This window comes from Cuculus canorus, chromosome 28 (genome assembly GCF_017976375.1).
Source record: "Cuculus canorus isolate bCucCan1 chromosome 28, bCucCan1.pri, whole genome shotgun sequence".
NCBI classification, from domain to species: Eukaryota; Metazoa; Chordata; class Aves; order Cuculiformes; family Cuculidae; genus Cuculus; species Cuculus canorus.
In genome coordinates, this window is record NC_071428.1 from 2,871,771 (window position 1) to 2,895,442 (window position 23,672).

General features: G+C 56.2%; 2 protein-coding genes across 8 annotated transcripts; both read right to left on the reverse strand.

Annotated features, from left to right (window-relative positions):
- Positions 1 to 8,452, reverse strand: LOC104059568 (SLAM family member 5). The gene is made up of 9 exons (XM_054051058.1): positions 7,788 to 8,452; positions 6,620 to 6,910; positions 5,572 to 5,823; positions 5,369 to 5,395; positions 4,587 to 4,691; positions 4,351 to 4,395; positions 2,986 to 3,038; positions 1,817 to 1,927; positions 1 to 1,557 (listed from the first exon to the last, which is right to left on the reverse strand). Exons 2-9 carry the CDS (start codon positions 6,888 to 6,890, stop codon positions 1,477 to 1,479), a joined length of 945 nt encoding a protein of 314 aa, XP_053907033.1. The 5' UTR covers positions 6,891 to 6,910; positions 7,788 to 8,452; the 3' UTR covers positions 1 to 1,476.
- LOC104059569 (signaling lymphocytic activation molecule) lies at positions 6,774 to 23,672 on the reverse strand. 7 transcript variants are annotated; one of them, XM_054051054.1, is made up of 10 exons: positions 22,800 to 23,672; positions 21,959 to 22,364; positions 20,673 to 20,928; positions 15,763 to 16,089; positions 15,146 to 15,427; positions 13,997 to 14,116; positions 12,517 to 12,623; positions 11,602 to 11,760; positions 8,597 to 11,480; positions 6,774 to 6,913 (listed from the first exon to the last, which is right to left on the reverse strand). In XM_054051054.1, the coding sequence occupies exons 3-9, from the start codon at positions 20,722 to 20,724 to the stop codon at positions 11,424 to 11,426; spliced, it is 1,104 nt and encodes a 367-aa protein (XP_053907029.1). In that variant the 5' UTR covers positions 20,725 to 20,928; positions 21,959 to 22,364; positions 22,800 to 23,672; the 3' UTR covers positions 6,774 to 6,913; positions 8,597 to 11,423. The 7 variants fall into 7 exon arrangements, with proteins under 7 accessions (XP_053907029.1, XP_053907028.1, XP_053907027.1 ...); XM_054051053.1 differs by having other exon boundaries at positions 21,754 to 22,364; XM_054051052.1 differs by lacking the exon at positions 21,959 to 22,364.

Genomic DNA, 23,672 nt, shown 5'->3' on the forward strand with positions numbered 1-23,672 from the left:
ACTTCAAAGAAATCTCCGGTTTCATCCCTGAATAATTTACTTTCCACGCAGACAAGACAAAGAATAGGGGAAGCGGCGCGGGAGGAGAATTCCCAGCATGGGAGGCGTTTGTCTGTCTGGCAGCGCTGGAAAATTGCTGCCAAAGAGAGCGTTTTGCTGTCTCTGAGGGAGTTTGGGTGCAGGGAGGGTGGAGGTGTGCCCTGGGCTCTCCTCCCTGGGCACTCAGGTGCCTCCAAGCGTGGGGTGAACCCCGCAGACCCTCCTGGGGGACGCGCAGCCCGGTGGGATGCAGCCACATCCCTGCATCGCTCAGGGTTGGGAAAAGGCTTCCTAAAGCTCTGCCGAGAAGCTGCCCGACATCGCAGCCACCGCTCTTCACACACAGATATTTAATCCACGCGTAAAACCTTATCTACAAACCCATCGAAAGGTGGAGCAGAACAGCACCAGCCACCTGCCCGGTCCTGTTTGCTCCCCAGCCTTGGTCCACCTTCTGCCCCCTTGATCCCAGCACAGCTCTGGGTGGGTTTGGGGAGCAAGAAAGGTGGAGATGTACCCCGTGATCTCCTCTCTGAGCACCCAAGCGCCTCTAAGCTTGGGGTGAACCCTGCTGGAGGACACGCAGCCCGGTGGGATGCAGCCGCTACACTCTCTGCAGCACCTCTTGGGGCTCAGAAAGCTCTAAAGCTCTGCTGAGAAACCGCCTGACTCTGCAGACACAGCACTTCGCGCACAAATATTTAATCCATGCATAAAAACTCAGCTACAAACACATCAAAGGGTGGAGCAGAACAGCACCAGCCACCTGCCTTGTCCTATTTTCTCCCCAGCCTGGTCCACCTCCTGGTCCTGGACCTCAGCGCGGCCCTGCAGCATCTCGAAGGATGTCAAGCGGTGCTGAGCAGGGTGCTCTGAGCTTTGGAAGGATCTTGGCAGCCCCAGGAGCGGCGAAGCGCCGCGGAAGCAGCCTGAGTGAAGAGGCATCTGTTTCCTTCTTCAGCTTTCGACCACCGAGTGTTATTTTTGCTTTCCTTTCGTGTCACAACCAAACGAAGCAGCCAACGCAGTCGCCAAGTTTAAAGGTAAAGCAAAAATTAAGGCACTAAAAGGGCTCGAAGATGCTCCTCAAGCTTCCCCGTCCTCTTGTCCTGAGGGTCCGTGTCGTGAAGTGCTGCAGGGTGAATCCCAGGAGCATCAGCTCGTGTCCTTGCACCAGGTTTTAATCCTTGTTCTGGTTGGAGGGGACAGGAAAAGGAGCCTGAAGGCCATGTAGATGCCAGAACATGGGCAGAGCTCCTGTGGCAGCCCAGCATGCATCTAGAGGTGCTTCCATCCTCATGGTGATGGCCAGGAATCGCTGCTGATGGGTGAATCGGAAGCAGCGGTGACGGGGAGAGAAAGAGGAGATGCTGCAACTTGCTCAGAGAGGCTCTTGGGTTCACCAGAGCCGTGCTGGGGCTGTTCCACACGGTCTGGTTAACTGACCGACACGTAGAGGCTTTTCTCCTCCTGTTCCCGGCACCCAAGCAAACCTTTGCCCATCTTCTCATCATCCGTCTGCAATTGCAAAGGAACAAAAGCTTGGCTTGGGCTCACGGGAGCTGACCCCTCTGTTGGGGAAAGGGAGGGGACCCACGGCATTGGCTTGAAGTTCTGGACCCCAGAAAAGTCCAGTGAAGACCCATCTGTCCATGCCACTCGCTCCAGGGGTTCCGACTCTCACCCAAGGGTCACATCTCTCATCCTGGGGTCTTGCCCATCGCCCTGCTTGGTGCTGGAGCCTCTCTAGGAGAGATGGCCGTGAGCACCAACTCACCTGGGCCAGAGCCTGGACGGTGAAATAGATGGTTTTGGAGGTCTCTGTTTCGGGGGGTGGAGTCTTCTTTGGGTCACCTTGCTGTGCATCGATGAGAGTCCTCAGCTGGACCTGGGGAGAAGGTTTTAAAGACTCTTTCAAGGGCTCAGAGTGAAGAGAACTCATAGAATTGTTAACTTGGAAAAGACCTCTAAGATCATCCAGTCCAGCCACTAGCCCAACACCACCATAGCTACTAAACCATGTCACTAAGTGCCACCTCTATGCACTTATTTTAACTTCTCGAGGGACGGGGATGCCACCACCGTCCTGGGCAGCCTCTGCCAGGGCTTCACCACTGTCAGTAAAGACATTTTTCCCAGTATCCCATCTAAACCTCGCCTGGAGCAACTTGAGGACACTTCCTCTTGTTCCATATTTGTTACTCGAAGAAGAGATCAACACCCACCTCACTCTGACCTCCTTTCCAGAAGCTGTAGAGCAGGATGAGGTCTCCCCTCAACCTCCTCTTCTAAGCAGCTCCAGGGCCCTCAGCTGCTCCCACAACCCCTGTTCTCCAGACCCTTCCCCAGCTCCGTTCCCTTCTCCAGACTCGCTCCAGCCCCTCAAAGTCTTTCTTGAAGTGAGGGGTCCAAAACTGAACTGAGGATTCAAGTTGCAGCCTCCCCAGTGCCGAGTGCAGGGGGACAATCCCATCCCTGCTCCTGCTGGTCACCCCATGGCTGATCCAAGCCAGGATGCTGGTGGCCTTCTTGGCCACCTGGGCCACTGCTGGCTCACGTCCAGCTGCTGTCACCCGGCACCCCCAGGTCCATCTCCGCCAGTCCCCTCAAAGCCTGGGTGAGATAAAGCAGACAGGTTTTGTGGGGCTGGGCACAGGGACACGGCGCACCGAGAAGTTCAAGCAGGTGTCCGTGCTGCTCTTGGGAAGCCCCAACACTGCTATGTCCCCCCTTCAGCTTCCCAGGAGGATCTAACGGACAGACCCCGGGGCTGCCCAGCTCCTGTGCTTCCTCCCCATCCCCACCACGTGTCCCCTGGGCCATCCCCGTCGCTGCACACTCAGGTCCCTCGAAGCTTGGGGTGAACCCTGCAGACCCCACTGGAGGAGACACCGCCTGGGCACGACCACGAAGGAGGAAGATGGGGCTGAGCCTGCGCGGACTCACCTGCTGGGAAGGGCCAACTTCGGCGTACACCGTCGTGTACTCTGCTCCGGCCTCTGCAAGGAGAAAAGAAGAGGATAGTGAGCAAGGGAGACGGCTGTGAGAGCCGGGAACGGGCTGCAGTGGATCCCCTTGCATCACCCGCAGTGCCACCAAGGTGCTCCTCGCCGAGGGGTGGAGGGAATCCTGGCTTCAAGTGTGCCAGGATCAGGTAGAAACCCCGAGCTGCAGCTCCTTGGAGCTGCTGGAGGTGGTTGCTGCGAGGCTGGCTCGAGCTGAGCATCATTTCTCCTCTCATTCTCCCTCCTGCCGCAGCCGCTGTGGGAGTGGGGCTCTTGCTTCCAGCTCAAACATCAGCATTGAAGGGTCTTAGCGAAAAGTCATCTTTTTTGTTTACAAATACAACATTCCCGGCTGGTTTTGGAGGGTGATGTGCACTTGTCTCTCCTTCATACGTTGCCACCAGCGCAGCAAGCTTTAAAGTCCTTTAGCTCCTTGAACAGGACGGGTAGAGAGGATTTAAATCCTTCCTAGTCCTTATTTGGGTCAAAAATTCAGTGACTTTCGTTTGAAGAGTTGCTGCCAGCCCTGCAGACGAACAGGAGGAGCGCTTTGGGGAGGCATTTTGCCCGTGGTTCCTGACGGAAGACCTGGATCCAAATGATCAGCCAGGAGGAGCCCATGGTCCTGGTTCTGGGTGCACCCCGATGTCCGGCTGGGCTACACGCAAAGGCAAAACACGAGGCAGGGACTCCCCCATTGGCGTCAGCTTTATTTCAGCTTACGGAAACAATAAAACCCATAAAAATAAGAGTCAGTGAGATCTCTGCCAGGCATTGGCTCAGTTATAGCAGCGATGGACACAGCACATCCAGTCCAAAAGGGACCTGAACATCAGGGAGAGGAGATAGGAGCTGGTCCAGTGGTCTCTTCTTCCTCCAGGCTTGGACTTGCACTCTAGCAGAGCGAATCCCGAAGCGATGCCAAGGGTGTGCTTCACTCCCTGTGGCTGCTGTCGTGCTGCTCCACCTCTCCCCTCGTTGTCTCTCGCCAGCTTTTAGCTTTCCCCCAAATCCCTCTTTGCTTTGGTGACCTCATGGCTGTGCTCCCGGCTCCTTCTTGGCCGGTTGGCATGAAGTTTTCCAGCAGGGCACTGGGGGAAAGCACAGCTTCAGCCACTGCAGCATCGCTTGGGATTGTCCTCTTGCACTCGCCTCCACGTGCAGAGCGAGGAGGCACCAGGGTCCCACGAGCTTGGATACCAAGCCACAGCGCCGGATGATATCCCTCCCGATCTTAAATGTGACCAGGCTGTTCCCACCAGGGAAAACGGGGAGGGAAATGCCTGAGGGAGCCTCAAAGTCCTACCTGTGTTTGTAACCTCGGCTGCAGGCAAAGGGAAAGTCTTCCAGCCTGGGAAGGAAGAAAAACGGCGATCCCATCAGTAGCGACAACCAAAGTGAACTCCATACAGCATCTTCAGCTCTGGTTGCTGCCGCCCGCAGGTGCCCAAGCACCGGATCTGGCTGTGTCCTCTCCTACCAGGTCCCATCTCCCACCAGCTGGGGCTGAAGGGACATTTACCTTCAGAGGAAGCCACTCACCTTTGGATCTCCAGCAGATCAAGAAGAAAATCACTGCTAAAAGCACTGCAGCTCCAGTCACGGCTGCGGCCACGGCTCCAGCCTTCTGGCTGCTGGAGTAGTTGCCTCGAAAGAGAAGAAGGTCCAGTAGCAACAGCCCCGAATGGGATCAGAGCAGGGGGAAACGGGCACATCTCTGCTTTAACATCCTGCTGAGCCCTTCCCTGCGTCACAGGGACCCTGATTTCACGATAACATTGTCCAACATGGAATGGAGACAAGACGCTACACGAAGATGAGTGGCTTTGCAGACAGAGCAGAGGCAGAGAGGCTCCCACCCCAGTCCCTCTGGGGCCACCACGGCCCCCGCTGGTGGCCCTTTGCACTCTGAGGACCTCACTAGTGGCTTTTAGAGTGGGAAACCCCACGAGGACTGAGGGGAGCAGGTGAACATGGAGCCACAGTCCCACCTCCAACGCTTCCTGGGTTCTGGCTCTCTGCGTTAATTGATTTGCTGCCCCCATCCCAAGCTGGGACTTTTGGTGGGACGAGCTAGAAATGAGCACCCTACCTCCCCTCCTCAAGAGATGAAGACAATGCATGGGCGCTAAGAGCACTGCTGGGAAAGCCTGGATACCCTCCGGAGCTGTTTTTGGGGGAGAAGGGCTGTGCTGACCTCAGGTTCCCCATCTCCTCCCTCCACAAGCGCAGCGTCCAGGGTGGCCGGACACTGCTCGCCAGCCGGGGCACACTCAGACACTTAAGAGCGAGGTTGGACATGGACAAGGGGTTTGGGAGCTCACCAGTGGTGGGAGGGTGGGTTGTGTTTTCTGTTGGCCCAGGCAGTGGCGAGGGGAGAGAACAGGGAGAGAGGTAAATGCCTCTGCTGGGAATCACATCTTTCCCTTTGCACGCCAAGGCACAGCCCAGGGGAAAGCTGGAGCAGCCGGGAGCAGGATACGGCCCGTCCTAGCCACCCACCCACGCGTCGTTCCATGCCTGTTACCTGCACAGAGAGCGGTGAGCGAGGAGACGGTGATGTTGCTGCTGCTGACAGGGTTTTGTGCCGTGCACGTCAATGGGGATTCGTCCGAGGGCGATTCTTCCACCAGCACCGTGGACCCCTCGAGCCCCGTGCTCCAGCCGTAGGAGATGTTGCCGGAGCCGGGTCTCGCTGCCGTGCAATGCAAGGTGTAGAGGCAGGTGGTGGCTGAGCAGTTCTGCGCCGCGCAGGTCACCTTTGGCTCCTCCAGTTTCCCTGTGGGAAAGCGCGGCTGTCAGGAAATCCCCAGCCCAGTCGTTTATAGGAACAGCAAATCATGGAATGGGTTGGGTTGGAAGAGACTTCAAAGCCATCCACCCCCTGCCATGGGCAGGGACACCTCCCGCTGGCTCAGGGGCTCCAAACCCCATCCAACCTGGCCTGGAACCCCTCCAGGGATGGGGCAGCCACCACTGCTCTGGGCAACCTGGGCCAGGGCCTCCCCACCCTCATCATGAAGAATTTCTTCCTAATGTCTCATCTAAATCTTCTCCCTTCCAATTTAAAGCCGTTCCTCCTCATCCTGCCACTACAGGCCCTTGGAAAAGTCCCTCCCCAGATTTCCTGGAGCCCCTTTCAGCACTGGAAGCTGCTCTAAGGTCTCTTGGAGTCTTCTCTCCTTCAGGCTGAACAACCCCAACTCTCTCAGCCTGGCCTCGTATGGGAGGTTCTCCAGCCCTGGGATCATCTCCGTGGTCTCCTCTGGACTCGCTCCGACAGCTCTATGTCCTCAGGATTCCAGAACTGGACACAGGACTCCAGGTGAGGTCTCACCAGAGAGGAACAGAGGGGCAGAATCCCCTCCCTGGTCCTGCTGATCACGTTGGTTTGGATGCAGCCCAGGACACAGTTGGTTTCTGGGCTGTGAGCGCACATTGCAGCTCCTGTGGAGCTTCTCCTCCACCAGCACCCCAAGTCCTTCTCCTCGGGGCTGCTCCCAGTCACACAATTAGCACAAAGCATTAAAAAAATAAGCCCCCAAGCAGCACTACAAGGACTACAGGGCACTTACTATAAACGTGTAGGGTGAATTCAGTCTTCCTCCCGGAGGTCTTGGCAGTGTAGCAACCGGAGTCCTCCATCCTCAACTGGGAGATGGTGAGCGCGCTGCCGTTCTCCGGGAAGACCAAGCGTGGCTTGTAGGACTTGTCAAAAAACGTCGCTTCCGGAGGATTGCCGAACTTCACAGTCACTATGATATCGTTGTGAAAGCTCCAGGCTGTGGCTTCTTCATTCAGGCTCTGGAGATGGAAGGTGACGGAGCTGCCTACGGCTCTGGTCATCTCGGTGCCACCACCGGTGCCTGCTGGGGAGAGAAGCCGGGCTTGAAGGCAGAGCGTCCAGGGAGAGGACGCACCACGAGCGTGTGGGCTGGCTGCTGGGGAGGGCTTGGGGACGGCTCATGAGCCAGCAGCGTGTGCTGGTAGCCAAGAGGGCCAACCGTGTCCTGGGGTGCATCCCGCATGGCATTGCCTGCTCCGCTCCACCCTGCTGAGGCCCTACCTTGAGCACTGGGTGCAGTTTTGGATGCCAACAGGATAAAAAAGGTCTAAAGCTACTGGAAAGCACCCAAAGGAGGAGCTGGTGAAGGGTTTAGAGGGGAAGCTCCGTGAGGAGCAGTTGAAATCACTGGGTGTGTTCAGCCTGGAAAAGAGGAGACTGAGAGGAGATCTCACTGTGGTCACCAGTTTCCTCACAAGGGCAGGAGGAGGAGCAGGTCCTGAGCTCTTCTCTCTGACCTGAGGGAATGGCAGGAAGATGTGCCAGGGCAGGGTGAGGTTGGACACTCAGAGAAGGTCCTTCCCCAGAGGGTGGTGGAGCACTGGAACAGCCCCCCAGGGACGCTGGAGATGAGGATGCGCACCGTGTCACCAACACTGGATGCAGAGGGCACCGAGGGGCCCCTCCATCGCAGGGCGAGCGCAGGAATTTGAGGATTCCTTTCTACATCAAATACATTCCCTCTGAGGCTCCGGGATGGGGTCCCTCAGCACCCGCAGCCCCTGAGGCTCATGGAGCGAGTGACACCACGTTCCCCTGCAGCTCCAGGACACCCACACGCAAAGAGGGTGCGAGGAGCAGCCCCAGGGTGTAGAACGAAAGCGCAATGAGGAGCCTGCAGTGACTCAAAAAGGACAGGCAGGTTCCCTTTCATCGCCAGACCGAAAGCCGAAGCTCACCTACACAAGCAGGCAAGAAAGCGGGTCGCCTCTTCCCCAAATGTGTAGCTCCTTCTCCCCTCTTCTGAGAAGGAGGAAGACGATTCCTTCTTATTTGGGCTACTTTTTAAACATCAGTGCTGCCCGGTCTGGGCCATGGATGGAGGTTTTGTCTCCAGAACTTAGAAAGGGAACTGGTCCTGGAGCAGCCTCTGAGGTTGTCACCTCTCCCAGGGGCGCTGCATTCCTGCCTTCCCCTGGAGAACACGCATCTCCAGCTGCAGGGAAGGAAACGCTGGTCGGGGAGATAACTTGAAGAAGGAAGTTCTGCTGAAACAGCAGAGAAGGCAGCTGGAGGGTTTCTCCAGTAGCGAAACCCTCCTTGAGGCCGTGGGCAAGGGAGTGGGGCAGAGCCAATGACTTTGTCTGTCTCCTCTCGCCTGAAAACAGGCAGAAAATTGTCTCGTGTTCTTGATATCCCACAGTGAAACCATGAAAGCGCAGAAAACTCAAGGATGACACGCAAGGAACGGAGTGTGAAGGTGGAGCAGAATGGCAAAGTCGGTGGCTGGTGCACATCTGGGTGGAGACCAGGTCAGAACCGAGACCTGACGCATTCACTCGTTAGCAGAGTTGGGGCTCCGTGAGGGGTCAGCACTGGGCTGGGCATCTCTCACCCCAGTTTGTCCAACTCCAACCCCGTAGAGCTGCCCCTGCACCTGGAGCTGCAGCACTGTGCCCGCTCACCCAGGAGCCCCAAAACCACCCCGAGCCCCCCATGGGCTCCTTCCCTTCCACCACCAAGGGCAAAATGAGAATCTGGCACTTACTTGCTTGGAGGAGGAGGAGAGCGAGTGACAGGCACCACAAAGCATCCATCGACCCGTGACCACCGGAGAGGGGTCCTCCGTGCCCGAACATCTGCTATAAACCGTGGTGGCAAGAAGAAGAGGAAGACGCATGCGCCCACACCAGCAAAGTTTTCCCTCCCACAGTTGGATGGGTGGGGATAAACGTGACACGCCGTGGTACCAGGCCTGGTACCAGACGGGGTAAGCCAGGAGAAGATCCCATGGCAAATGCATAATGGAAACTGGAGCTGAAGAACTCCGTTCCCAAGCAAAGACAAATGTGGCAGCTGTGACAAAGAGCATCGTAGAATCACAGAATGGTTTTGTAGAACCGCTAGGTTGGAAAAGACCTTTGACATCAAGTCCAACCATCCCCGTCCACTACTGAGCCACCTCTGACTACCTCATCTGCCCGGCTTTTAAACATCTCCAGGGATGGGGACTCCACCACCTCCCTGCGCAGCCATTCCGGTGCCCGGAAATCGTTGCAGTGAAGGAATGTTTCCTGATGGCCAATCTGAACCTGCCCTGGTGCAACTTGAGGCCATTCCCTCTGGTCCTATCAGCACGGAGGAGAGAACAATGCCCACCTCACTTCAACCTCCTTTCAGGCAGTTGGCAGACAGGGATGAGGTCTCCCCTCAGCCTCCTCTTCTCCAGGCTAAAGACCTCCAGGTCCCTCAGCTGCTCCTTAAAAGAGTTGTGCTCCAGACCCTTCAACACCTTCTTGCTCTTCTCTGGACGCACTCCAGCCCATCAGTGTTTGGGTGGGAAGGGACCTCAAAGCCCACCCAGTCCCACCCCTGCCATGGACAGGGACACCTCCCACTGGATCAGGGGCTCCAAACCCCATCCAACCTGGCCTGGAACCCCTCCAGGGATGGGGCAGCCACCGCTGCTCTGGGCAACCTGGGCCAGGGCCTCCCCACCCTCATGGTGAAGAAATTCCTCCTCATGTCCAGTCTAACTCTGCCCCTCTCCAGTTTATCCCCATTCCCCCTCGTCCCATCCCCACAGCCTTTATGAACAGCCCCTCTCCAGCTTTTCTGGAGCCCCTTCAGGCACTGGAAGGTCATTCTAAGTTCTCCTCGGAGCCTTCTCTTCTCCAGGCTGAACAACCCCAACTCTCTCAGCCTGTGCTTGCACAGGAGGTTCTCCAGCCCTCGCAGCATCCTTGTAGCCTCCTCTGGACCCGTTCCAACAGCTCCATCTCCTTCTGTTGAGGATTCCAGAATTGGCCCCAGTCCTCCAGCTGAGGTTTCCCCAGAGAGGAGCAGAGGGGACAATCCCCTCCCTCCCTGCTGGCCGCGCTTCTCTGGATGCAGCCCAGGACACGGTTGGTTTCTGGGCTGCGAGCGCACGTTGAGTCTCATGTTGAGCTTCTCCTCTACCAGCACCCCAAGCCATGACCATATTCACATTCTCCGTGTCACCTCTTCCAATCTGACATCCTCCCACAGCCATGGGTTGGGCTGCGGTGCACACCAGGAGGACACATCTCAGGGTCAGGCACCTTCCCCATCCTTCTGCAGGGACCCACAGTGGTTGGGGTCCATCCTGCACCGAGCACCAGAAATCAGGACTTTTGCACTGTTTGAGAAGCACGAGGGCCGGCGTGACCTTGCCATTCCCTGGACCTCCCCATGCTCCTGGGGGAAGTGGTTGCTTTGTGGGCAGACTTTTCCAAAGAAGCAGCTCAGCTGATTTTCTGTAGTAATGAAAGAAGGAACTTTGCAGAAGAGCAAAGCCACTGATCTCTCCTCCCACCCCCCCAAGCCTGATCCAGCCCCGACACATTCCTCCAGCAAACCTTTCCAAGAGGCTTTACTACACATTTATTTTCCTTTCCCTTCGCAGCAGCACACGAGACCAGACCCGCTGTACGCGTTGAGGTATGTTTGGATTATAAAATAACTCAGACTGAGGGCGGCTGGATAAACTTTACAGCCCCGATCCTTCTTCCAAGCCACCTCCAGCATCTCCATGCTGATATTCCTGCCGGGAAGATGCGGGATGCTGCGGGCAGGGAGGTGGCGGGGATGTGAGCAGGGGCTGCCTCTCTTTTCTCTCTTTGAAGTGAAGATCCTCTCCTCTTTCCATAGCCATCTGTGGGAAATGACGGGGATGGAAAAGTGCGGTGGGACACGGTGGCTTCCCGCGGGCTGCCGGTGTCCGTGGTGGAGGACAGGAGTCAGGCTGGGGTTCAGCCCGGAGAGGATTGCAAAACCATCCGCTTGGGCAGAAAGGCGGGTGTTTCGTAACCAATTGCAGAGCAGAAGTCAAGAAAAACATCATTTCTGTTGGTTTCTTTTTCACGTGGCCCTCGAACACACGTCCCTGTGTGTCACCGGTGTCAGCATGAGCTGGAGGCTCCCTCTAGCGCAGCCACGGAGCAGGATGAGGCCATGGGGTGAAAACCCACTGGGCAGGGAAGAAGTTTGGGTGCAAACCTGCTCCAGCCATGCTTCCCCACTGGTGCTGGTGGGTTGGACCTCTCTTCCGAGGTGCTTTTTCTCTCTCCATCACTCACGCCTAGATTTAGGGTCGTATCCAGAGCCTCTCTACCCTTTCCTGGTGCTTTGGCATCTCCTCTGGTTGCCCTTAGCCGCAACCTGGGAAGACTTCTTGCCTCGCTTCAGCCCTGCTCTTTGTTCTGCAGCCAGCGTTGTAGCCCCAGCTCCGCTGCAGCTGGGGTTCTGCCCCAATTCCCAAGGGACAAGCAGGGTTTCCTCCAGCCGGGAAGGTGGATGTCAGTGCCTGGATGAGCAGAAGCCAAGCTGAGCTGCTGCCCACTACCTGGAGAAGCTCAGGCCATGGGCATCATCACGCTGGCATAAACCGTCGTGGGCTCCTTGTCAGAGCTCTGCAGCAAAGAGGAGGGAGTCAAAGGGGTTGGTGAGGTGCCTGAGCTGGAAGAAGACGTGGGGTTGCCCCACAGGGATGTCCATGCACAGCGAGGACTTGGGAGGTGCCACCACCCTTACCTGTGAGAGAGGAGAGTGCTGCGGGACGGGCGGCACTGTCGGGGGGCTGCGGGGTGGGCGCTGGGCTCTGCCGGGCACCGTGTCGGGGGGCAAGCCTGTGGCTGCAGCGTAGATGGTGGTGCAGAAGGGTCGCTCGCCTGCAGGGACCCCTTTCGGCTTCTGCATGAAGGGTGGAGGATGAGGAGCAGCACCACAAGGTGCTTTGTTCCCTTCACTCCACTGGACCGGACTGCCTCTTACCCAGTTTGTGCAAAGCAGGGCTTGGGCAGGCAGGAAAAGTGCACAATCTGTCCCCAAAGCCACGCTGGGATGTTGGGGAAGCAGCAGCGCCCAACGTTTTCCCCATTAATTCCCAAATTAATCAAGTCCAGGTTGAATCATAGACTCATAGAATAGGTTGGGTTGGAAGGGACCTCAAAGCCCATCCAGTCCCACCCCTGCCATGGGCAGGGACACCTCCCACCGGATCAGGGGCTCCAAACCCCATCCAACCTGGCCTGGAACCCCTCCAGGGATGGGGCAGCCACTACTTCTCTGAGCAACCTGGGCCAGGGCCTCCCCACCCTCATGTTGACTCCTGGAAGAGCAAAATTGAGGGATCCTGGGGAACCGCAGCCACCCCAATCCCCAATGGCCACAATCTGACCCCCTTCCTTGCCAACTGTGGGGCTGTGTTGACCCCCAGCAGCCAAAGCCAAACACAGAGGGTGGTGAAAACCTGCAAGGAGGCACCCGGCAATGACCTGGGGCTTTGGGTGCTGCTGCCCGTTAAGACCCCCACCCAAGAAACCCTGTCAGGGTTGTGCCCACACTCCCCACCAGCAGCAACGCTTGGGTTCCTGTTGCTAAAGGAGCGTTTCCATCGCTACAAGAGCGTTTTCCCGCACACCGAGGTTGGCTTCGGTCGTGACTCACCTCCATGCGCTGCACCTGGGAGTAGATGGTGTGCACTGTGCTGTCCTCAGTGAGCGGTGAGTCCTCCCGCTCTTGGACGGCTGCGGGGGGACAAACAAATCCCCAAGCTGTGAGGAGAGCAGAGACTGAGGGAGACCCAGTGCTTTGCAAGCCAAAGAGAATCATAGAATGGTTTGGGTGGGAAGGGACCTCAAAGCCCATCCAGTCCCACCCCTGCCACGGGCAGGGACACCTCCCACTGGCTCAGGGGCTCCAAACCCCATCCAACCTGGCCTGGAACCCCTCCAGGGATGGGGCAGCCACCGCTGCTCTGGGCACCCTGGGCCAGGGCCTCCCCACCCTCGTCATGAAGAATTTCTTCTAATGTCTAACCTCAATCTCTCCTCTTTCAGCTTCAAACCATTCCCCTTGTCCTCTCCCTGCCCTCTCTGATCCAGAACCCCTCCTCAGCTCTCCTGGAGTCCCTTTCAGCCCTGGAAGCTGCTCTAAGGTCTCCTCGGAGCCTTCTCCTCTCCAGGCTGAACAACCCCAACTCTCTCAGCCTGGCCTCATACTGGAGGTGCTCCAGCCCTCGCATCATCTCCGTGGCCTCCTCTGGACTCTTTCCTGTACCCCAAGTCATGGCAAGGGTGAAACCATGCTGGATCCATCCCTGCACAGCGCCCGCTGGCTGGACGCAGCCACGTCCCTCTTGTTGCAGCTGCCCAATGTGCTCAGAGGATTTCTGGTCACCACAGGTCAGCGTTGCAAATCTGTTACTACACAGGGAATGGGACGAGGGGACACAGTCCTGCTGAGGCACTCGGAGAGATGATCAGCAAACCAACCCTGAGTTGGAAGGGATCCACAAGGATCATCGAGTCCACCTCCTGTCCCAGCACAGGACAACCCCAACATTCACCCCATGCGCCTGAGAGCATTGGCCAAATGCTTCTGGAATATTGTGTTCCAGTGCTCCACCACACTCTGGGTGAGGAACCTTCTCCTAACGTCCAACCTCACCCTCCCCTGGCACATCTTCCTGTCGTTCCTTCAGGTCCAGAAGAAGAGCTCAGCCCCTGCTCTTCTTCCTCCTCTTGTGAGGAAGCCGGAGATTGTGAGGAGGTCTCTCCTCTGTTTCCTCTGCTCCAGGCTGACCACATCTCTTGAACGTGGGCCGGGATCATTCAGCTTCCCTTGAGATCAGCCAATACGACCTTGACAGCTCACCACGCAGGTAAAGCTTTGGAGGTCACATGCACTCACATTTTCCTCATTTCTTCTTCCTTTTTATATATTTTTTTTTTCCTCAGCTGGTTTCCTCCCTGCCTTTCACCCCGTGCTTCAAGAGAAACACATTTTGCTCCTTCCCAAAGGCCAGGGTCCTTCCCAATCAAGACGCTCAGAAGGATCGGCCCCTCGGGGCTGGTTGAGGGCAGCTTTTGTCACCCCTACAACGATCCCCCACCCCCAGGACACAGAGCTCCCTCTCAGCACTCACCTCTGTGCACGCCCCAATGCACAGCCATGAACCTCACAGCGAGGACCATCACGACGATGACAATGATGATGGGCACCACCACCACCAGCACAAGATGCTCCGTCCTCAGCCCGGCGCTGCCTAGGATGGAGGACAAAGATTGGAGGAGGTCAGCTGCCATCCCTGCATCCCAGGGGTACCCAGAGCTGAATAGAATGGGTTTCTAAATGCTTTTCTTCATCTTAGCCCTCAATTTTAGGGTGGTGATGTTGGTAGAACAGGAAACACGGGGCAGGAAATGCTTCCCTTGTGCAGAGATGTCTCTAATCTCCTCCAGACCACAACAGTCAGTAAAAAAAAAACATAAACCTGCCGGGGGGGGCAGATTAGGGTCAGATAAAGCCTTAAAAGCTTCTCTGGTGGCTTTAGAGAGTCTGGCAGTGAAGCAGCGCCTTCGTACAACACCCTTACATCGCAGTTGTGTGGGGAGCCCTGGAACCGAACTCTGCAGCTCCAGCCACCAGCTGGGCTCTCACCCAAGGTAGCTCCTGGACCACTAGCGGTGACACCAGGCACGGTTGACCCACAGATTTGGGGACATGGGGCTAAGAAACAATCCCCAAATCCCCCCCTGGAGCATCTCATTTCAGCAGCCTAAGCAAGAGTCATAAGTGGTTCTCCCATGGGGCTGTTTTCTCAGCAGAGGTCACTGTGGGAGCCTCAGCGGAGGTGTGACTTCACCTCCACATCCCCAGGGAAAGGGGCAACCACCGCGCTGCCCAGCCCTAGTGAAAGTCCCCCACGTCACAAGGGAGAGCGAGAAAACCCCGGTGCGAGAGAGCGCGACTTTTGCCCCGACAGCCTCTGAAGGGGAAGTCGCCACTGAGGTTTTTACCCTCCTCAAAGCAGCTCGAGTACAAGTTTCATGCGTTTAAAATAAGCCTCGAGCACCGGGGCATGGCGAGTGCCGTGGCTGGGAAGGTGGGACCCACAGCTCTGTGGCTGACATTTACGGGAAGGACTGGGTCAGCCCACAGCAAGTGACGTAGCAGCTGCTTCTCTTGCAAAAGGCTCCTTTGAGGCTGCTGAAAGCAACATGAAAAAGTCTCCCGCAAAGCAAAAGCAGGACGAGGAGGTTGGAGAAACCCAGGTGGGCAACTGGGGAGTTACCTCCTTGCTTGTAGCTACACTCGGAGGAGTTGAAGATGACAACCCGTCTGCTGACAGGGTTGCTGGCTGTGCAGGTGCAGGTGATGCTTGAGTTCTGCAGGGTGTAGGAGAGGTGCAGGAGGCTGCTGTTGCGGGAGCAGAGCCCCGAGGTGTCTGTGTTCTGGCTGCTCCAGCTGTAGGAGACATTGTCCCCTCGCTCCACCGTGCAGTTGAGGGTGACGGCGCAGCTGCCGCCGGCCAGCGTCCGGTTGAGGATCTGAATCCTGGGATTGGACACCGGCTCTGGAGGGAAGGGTCAAGGGTTTGTGTTTGGGGAAGGATGCAAACATTGCCTTGGCGCATGCCTGGGAAACCCTGGTTGCTCCTCATAAATCCCGGGGAGGTGGAGAGCAACCGATCTGGCCCCAGACCTGCCTTAGAAAGGGACATGGTCTTCACGTACCCCAAAATCCCTCAGGTTACCCAGATGGGGCTGCAGGAGGGTTCTGGACTCTCTGCAGCACCTTGACATCAGGGTTGGCACCTCTCACCCACCTTGACCGCCTCCCAGACCTGCTCCCAGCACCCAAAGATGCTGAGAGCATCCAACGTGAACCTCCCAAAGCAACGTGTCTCACCGTACACCTCCAGCTTTATCTGCCAGACTTTCTCCTCTGACCCCTTGCTGACGATATACTCGTAGATCTGCCGGTCCTGCCGGCTGGTGTTCAGGATCTCCAAGGAAAAGTTCAACTTGTGGAAGCGCATCTGTCCCTGCATGTAGTTGGTGGAGTTGCCCTCTGAGTACTTGAGCAGGACGTCCTTACTCCCCGGGTCCTCTGTGTCCCGTTTCCAGATGGCCGCCCCGAAGCGCCGGGTGAGGTCCTGGAGTTCACGGGGAATCCACAATATCGTCGCCTTCCCCAGGGTGCCCAGCACTGTCTCCCTCGCCCCATGGCCCATGCCTGGGAGAAGAGCGGAGAGAACCATAGAATCATGGAATCATCAGGGTTAGAAAAGCCCTTTCAGCTCATCCAGTCCAAACCTCAGCCCAACCCCACCGTGCTGACCAAAGCGTGTCCCAAAGTGCCACAGGCAGATGGGTTTTGAACCCCTCCAAGGTTCGAGAATCCACCACTGCTCTGGGCAGCTTCACTCTGTCAGTAAAGACATTTTTCCCAGTATCCCATCTAAACCTCCCCTGGAGCATCTTGAGTCTGTTTCCTCTCATCCCATCGCTTGTTCCTTGGGAGCAGAGCCCAGCCCGCACCTGGCTCCAACCTTTCCAGGAGCTGCAGAGAGCAATGAGGTCTCCCCTCAACCTCCTCTTCTCCAGAATAAACAGCCCCAGGGCCCTCAGCCGCTCCCACAACTCCCATTCTCCAGTTCCTTCCCAGCTCTGTTCCCTTCTCTGGATGCTCTCCAGCCCCTCAAGATCTTTCTTGGAGTGAGGGACCCAAAACCGAACCCAGGATTTGAGATGCAGCCTCACCAGCACCAAGTCCAGAGGGACAATCCCGTCCCTGCTCCTGCTGGCCACCCCATGGCTGATCCAAGCCGGGATGTTGGTGGCCTTCTTGGCCACCACTGGCTCATGTTCAGCCGCTGTTGCCCAGCACAAAGCGCTGAGGCAGGCAGAGAGGCACAGGGGGCTCAGAGAAACCCATCCCCGCCCCATCTGCTGGAGGAGGGCAGATGCCCACAGAGCTGTGGTAGCTGGTGACAGCATTGGACCCACCCTGATAATCTGCAGATTGAGGACAGTTGGGGTCGGGTGAGATAAATCAGTCAAAAATTGAACAGATTATTTAACCGTGTTTTCAAGCTCTGGGTTTTCCACCACATCCCGCACCCACGATTGCTGGAGGTGGGAACACGAGTCACACCGTACATCAGGGATCAGAGTGAGCTGTGCCCCATTCCCACCACACAGAACCATCTCCAGAACCCAAGGAGCAACGCCCAGCCATCAACCCCACATCCTCAACCCCAAAGGATGTGGGTCAAAAGCTCAGCTCTAGAGCTGGAGGGGAAGTGCTGCCTTCGTTTGGTCTTCCTCCCCACCCTCTCCTTCCTGGAGAGAGGTGAGAGTCTTCATTTGCATCAGTCTCAACGTGCTCCTGCATCAGACATCGCTGTGTGCAATGGCCAAATTCTGATGTAGGTCTTCAGGCCTCCTGGTGGCACCACGACACCTGAAGGGCATGGTCAAACACCACCCCATGGAGTGGGAGCTCAAGAAGTAGAAGGCACCTGTGGTCCTGGTCCTGGGAGAAGGGTGCTGGTAGTGGTAGGACCTGCCTGGAGAAGTCCCAGTGACACCAGAGGAGGCCAGCTCAAGCAGGGAAAGGCACCTGCAGTCCTAGTCCGGTGGACGTGCTGATCCAGGGAGAAGGGTGCTGGCAGTGGTGGGACCAGCCTGGAGAAGTCCCGGTGACAACAGGGCAGTCCAGAAAAAGCAATGTTTGGTGGCCCTTGGCCAGAGTGTGTGGTTGGGTTCACATCTGGTGCCCACCGGAAAGGTTCCCTGGGAATTTTCTTGTAGAAATTGCAGGAAGTGCATCCTTCTGGAGGAGGTCTCAGATGTAAATGTTGTCTTGACTTTCTCCTGGTCAAGGGGGTCCAAGGGATGCTTCATAGAATCATTAAGGGACTTCAAAGCTCAGCCAGTGCCATGGGCAGGGACACCTCCCACCGGCTCAGGGGCTCCAAGCCCCATCCAACCTGGCCTTGAACCCCTCCAGGGATGGGGCAGCCACCACTGCTCTGGGCAACCTGGGCCAGGGCCTCCCCACCCTCACAGGAGAACATTTCTCCTTAAGATCTCATCTCAATCTCCCCTCCTCCAGCTCAAAACCATTCCCCTCGTCCTGTCCCTGCCCTCCCTGATCCAGAGCCCCCCCTTCCCCTCCAGCTTTCCCAGAACCCTTTTCAACACTGGGAAGCTGCTATGAAGTCTCCTCATTTCCTGATGGCTGTGGAAAAGTGCTTTCCACAAGAGGACATGGGATGGTAGGACAGAGAGATTTGGACCACCTACTCATCCCAAAGCATCTCAGCCCTTCCTGGAGCATGCACGCGAGGACCTTCTCCCCTAACCTCTTTCCTCTGTTGGGTTCTCAGCCGATGATTAATATTTTCCCGCAGCTCCAAGCAATCAGGTTTGGTTTAGTAGGAAACAACGTGGGGAGAGCTGCCAGTGGCAGGGGCAGCACCGCAGCACCCCCAGGTTTTCAACAGGCTTCTTTCCATCACGGGGAACCTTCGTCTCAGAATGGAAAGGAAAAAAGGGGGGAGATACCCCAAAGGAACAAGTCTGCGGGGGCCCAGATGAGCCATGTCAGCTCCTCCTGAAGCTCATATGGTTCCACTAAAAACCACAGAGCAAACGCTCACCCTGCCACCATCGCTTAGATTTTCCCCCATCGTGGCACGAAGCACACCAGTTTCTGAGCTGTCCCTGTGGACTCCATCTCCCCAGCACCAAAGCAGCCATGTGGACACGGCTGTCACCCCGCAGAATCCCAGCTGACCCAGTGCCTCACACTTGTTTTGCCGACGCATTTACTGTAAAGCCCAGAACACAGGCGGATGCCGGGTTTTCGCTGGGTTTGACACACGGTGGTTATGCTCCTCGTTCATTACCAAATGGAAAAGCCCTTTTTGCATCAAGTTAGAAAAACCCTTGGCCCCGGCGAGGAGCACCTCCTCTCCTGAGAAGATGCAAGGAGGAGCGGTGTGAAGAGGCCAAGCTCTGTTCAGTGGTGCCCAATAAGAGGAGAAGGGGCAATGGGCATAATCTGGAGCACAGGAAGGACCACCTCAACGTTCCTCAGCATAGGAAGGAGATGGAGCTGTTGGAGCAGCTCCAGAGGAGGCCACAGAGATGATCTGAGGGCTGAAAAACCTCCTGCATGAGGACAGGCTGAGAGAGTTGGGGTTGTTCAGCCTGGAGAAGACTGCAGGGAGACCTTAGAGCAGCTTCCAGTATGGAAAGGGACTCCAGGAAAGCTGAGAGTCTCTCTTGATCGAAGAGTGCAGGAATGGGACAAAAGAAACAGTTTTGAGCTGAAAGAGAGGAGGTTGAGATATTTTGCTGTTCAGGTGGGGAGGCCCTGGCCCAGGTTGCCCAGAGCAGCAGTGGCTGCCCCATCCCTGAAGGGGTTCCAGGCCAGGTTGGATGGGGTTTGGAACCCCTGATCCAGTGGGAGGTGTCCCTGCCCATGGCAGGGGTGGAACTGGATGGGCTTTGAGGTCACTTCCAACCCAAAACATTCCATTATTCTATGATGACAAAATTTCCTATGAGTTTGACCAAGCACTGGAACGGGTTGCCCAGGCAGCGTGTGGAGTCTCCTTCTCCAGGGATATCTACACCCACTTAGACACGTTCTTGAGCAGCCTGCTCAAGCTGACTCTGCTCTAGCAGGGAGGTTGGGCTAGATGAGCTCCAGAGGTCCCTTCCAACCCCCTCCATTCTGGGATTCTATGAAAGCTTCCATGCTGAACCTGGATGGAGGGGCTGGAGGAACACAAGGCATCCACACCAGCACAGCACTAGGTCCTGAGCAGCCCTCCCATCAGGTGTTGGGCTGGTGGGACTTTCGGTGTGAAGACCCAGCAGAAAAACCCAGGGGGATTTTGAAGGCAGGTATTCTAGTAAGAGTGAGCCAGCAGAGCCGAGGAGAAACCCCTGAGCTGGCAAAGGCTCTGGTTTGCTGGTCAAGTTCTTCATTTTACACCCAGCAATTCCACAGATGCAGTGGCAGAGGACTCACGGGGCGGTGGGGCACACCGGGTCCACAGGGAAGGGGAACAGGCACTGGGATGGCACCAAGAAGAGGGTCAGGATGAGTCCCAGCTCATTCTGCTCTGTTCAGGGGCTCAGACTCCCCCCAGCGCTCTTGCCACCAAAAAACAATTTCGCAGCATCCTTCCGGAACCGCTGATGGGCCGGAAGGAGAGGACCCAAGAGCCCTTAGGGATCCAGGTGGTCTTTGGTCCTCTAGGGGGAGGATTTGGACCCATCCAGAGCACTGCCTTCCCCAGGACACCACCCACAGCTGTCCAGGGCACCCAGAAAGCGAGAGATCCCCTTCCACTCTCTTCACACACATCTCACGGCTTGGGTACCACCTCGCAGCCCACCGCCACCTCAGCCCAAGACACCCGGTGTCACAGGGAGTTAGGCAATCCACCAAGGACCTTCATCTCAAGCTCCCCAGTTCACATCTGGGACAAAATTAATTGCTCAGTGCTATTAATACCTCGTAAAACCACACAGTAAAATGCTTCACTCTTGCAGCTACGCTTTGTCCATCACCACCTCTGTTCATTCATCATCCTTTACGCTGTCCTCCCTCTACCTCCCTAATAGGAGTGTATCGGGGATGCACCATGCATCCACCTTGGAGTTGCAAGCCATTTATCTTCTCCACGGCTGTTTCTACTCCACCGGCTCGTCCACCCCTCGTGCTTTCTAAAGAGCTTCATATCTGCCCAAAACAACCCCAAAGTGAATATTTCCAGGAGAGAAAAACGTACATACCCCAAACGCAGCCGAGAGAGAGGAGCAGGCAGAGACACGTGCTACAGCCCATGCCTCGGTTCACGGAGCTGCTGCTGCACTGGAGTCAACATCTACTGCCGGGCTTATTATAAGGACAGACGTACTCAAATCAGAGATGTCACCCTGAGCCAGGTGTTTCCTGTTGTTGCCTGAGTGATTCTTTTTCTTGAGTGGAAATTATTCAAAACACCAAGTCTTGCTGCTAAACGCTTCGCTGGAAACAATTCCCGGAGAGCTGCAGGAGGAAGAAGAAGAGCATCGACTTAGAGGTTGGAGCGGAACTGCATCACCCCGCTAGGGGTCCTGAACCCACACCCTCCAAAAAAAAAAAAGGAAATGAAAAGTAAGAATATCATTTCATAGAAATAAGACCTTTGCTGAGCTGTTTATCACATCTCAGCCCAACGGCTACTATGAGATCACAGTGATGTAGGGCTGGAAACCCGCCCAGGTGCCCCCCGAGAGGGCACATGGCTCATGGCCACAGTGTCCATCAGTACAGGAAAGCCACAGGTATTCTGGAATGAACCCATCCCCCTGATTTGGGCTGCGTAACAAGGAGAAATCATAGAATTGCTTGGTTGGAAAAGACCTCTAAGGTCATCGAGTTCAACTGCACGTCGACTAATGAATCAAGCCTCTGTCCACTCAGCTTTTAAACCCCTCCAAGGATGGAGACTCTACCCCAGGGCCTGAGAATCCTTTTGGTGGAGAAATGTCTCCTAATACCTAACCTGAACCTGCCCTGGTGCAACTCGAGGCCGTAGGTGGTCATTAAAAGCCCACCAAGGAAAAGCCCGATGTCAGGCTGAGCTCTCAGGAAGGTGACCTGGACCCCAATCTGTTCCTGCTCAATGTCATCCCCAGAGCAGATGCTCAGGGGTGGGGGTGGTCCCCTCTCCTGCAGGTGCTCCCCTGGGTGGGGGACGGAGCAGGGATGGCAGCATCTCGCACTCAGCGGAAATTGGGGATGGAGAAAACGCCGCTCGCTTGTTCTGCTGGTGGAAAGGGCTGAGAAACGTTGGTAGGTTTTGTGGTTTTAGAGGAATGCCTTTTTCACCTCTGTCAGAACTCACAAGCTGCAGCTTTAGAATGGGAGCAAGGTCTTTTCCTAGTGCTTTCTTCAACTTTTTGTTGCTCTTTCTGGTTTTCAGAGGAAAGCAGAGCACAAAGAAGGAATCTCAGTGCTGTTTTAAACCAAATTTCGCTGCCACCGTGAAATAAAGGGTGAACTCCCACCCCGTTGTTTTTCAGTGAAGCCAAACCTGACTGCAAGGCCAAGCGCAAGGTCCTGCGCTTGGGTCGGGGCAATCCCAGGCACGCATCGAGGCTGAGGAGAGAGTGGATTGGGTGCAGACCTGAGGGGAAGGACTTGGGGGTGTTGGTAGATGAGAAGCTCAACGTGAGGCAGCAAGAGGCACTCACAGCCCAGAAACCCCCCGTGTCCTGGGCTGCGCCCAGAGCGGTGGGACCAGCAGGGAGGGAGGGGATTCTGCCCCTCTGCTCCGCTCCGGTGAGACCCAACTTGGAGCCCTGTGTCCAGTTCTGGAGTCCTCAGCACTGGAAGGACATGGAGCTGTTGGAGCAAGACCAGAGGAGACCACGGAGATGATCCGAGAGCTGAGGCACATCCCATACAAGGACAGACTGGAAGAGTTGGGGTTGTTCAACCTGGAGGAGAGAAGGGTCCAGGGAGACCTTAGAGCAGCTTCCAGTATGGAAGGCGGCTTCAGGAAAGCTGTGAAGGGGTCTTGATCAGGGACAGGACGAGGGGGACGGTTTTGAGCTGAAAGAGGGGAGATTGAGATGAGATCTTGGGGAGAGATGTTTTGCTGTGAGGGTGGGGAGGCCCTGGCCCAGGTTGCCCAGAGGAGCTGTGGCTGCCCCATCCCTGGAGGGGTTCCAGTCCAGGTTGGATGGGGTTTGGAGCCCCTGAGCCAGGGGGAGGTGTCCCTGCCCATGGCAGGGGTGGGACTGGATGGGCTTTGAGGTCCCTTCCAACCCAACCTATTCCATGACTATGATTCTAAGCTCTGAGCCCTCCATGGGTTTTGTTGCCAATAAATTCTCTCTTATGAGAAAAAGCCTAAAACGACACCAACACACCCGTGCACCCTGGTGGGCTGTTCCTTCCTCCTCCAGAAGCATCTGACTTCGAAGAAACAAAGCCATATCCCAGTAATCAGGAGTTCATGAAAGGGAAGAAGTCAGTAGAAGGCTAAAAGAAGGGTGAGGAAGAGCAGCCATGAGGGCTGTGCCGAGGACTCCAGAACTGAAGGCAGGGCATTCCATCATCCCCCGACCCCAGCGCAGAGTTGAATGCAGAACAGGCACCTAAAAATGCAGAGTTTAAGGTTAAAATTAATTTAATTGTATACACTGACATTTCTGAAGGCAGCGATTGTACTCGCCCTGCCAAACCCTTCCTTGCCGAGAAAGATGGAGGGGCCACCTTAGTTCTGCCTCCTTGAGACGCTCCAGTCTTCCAGACATGGAAGATGTTGGGCAGCATCCATGCTGGTGTCACTGGTTTCAGGCTAAACACACTGGGCACCATCCTGCCCTGCTCATCGGATCCACAAAGAGCATCACTGACACCAGACGACAGCCAAGGAACCCCCAAGTCCATGGGGGCCACAGAAGAGGCTCAGTTTGGGTCTCTCTGTAGGTTCCAGTGTCCGGAAGAGGAGGATTTCCAAGCAGGTAATGATAAATTCAGTTATTTAAGTCCAAGGTTCTCAAAACAACCTGGGGGATGTGACCTGTGATTAAAGTAAAGCAGGAAAGGTGAGGAGGGAAACTGAGGCACAGAGCTAACATGGAGGGAAGCAGGCAGTGTGGATGAGTCGAGGTGGGTGCTGGGGTAGTGGACACTGGTTGTAATGGTCCCCTTGAGCAACCCCGTCTTTCCAAATCCAACCAGCTTGAGGGCGTCATCCAGGCTCTGATCCCGCAGCGGAGATGATGAGAGATGTCACC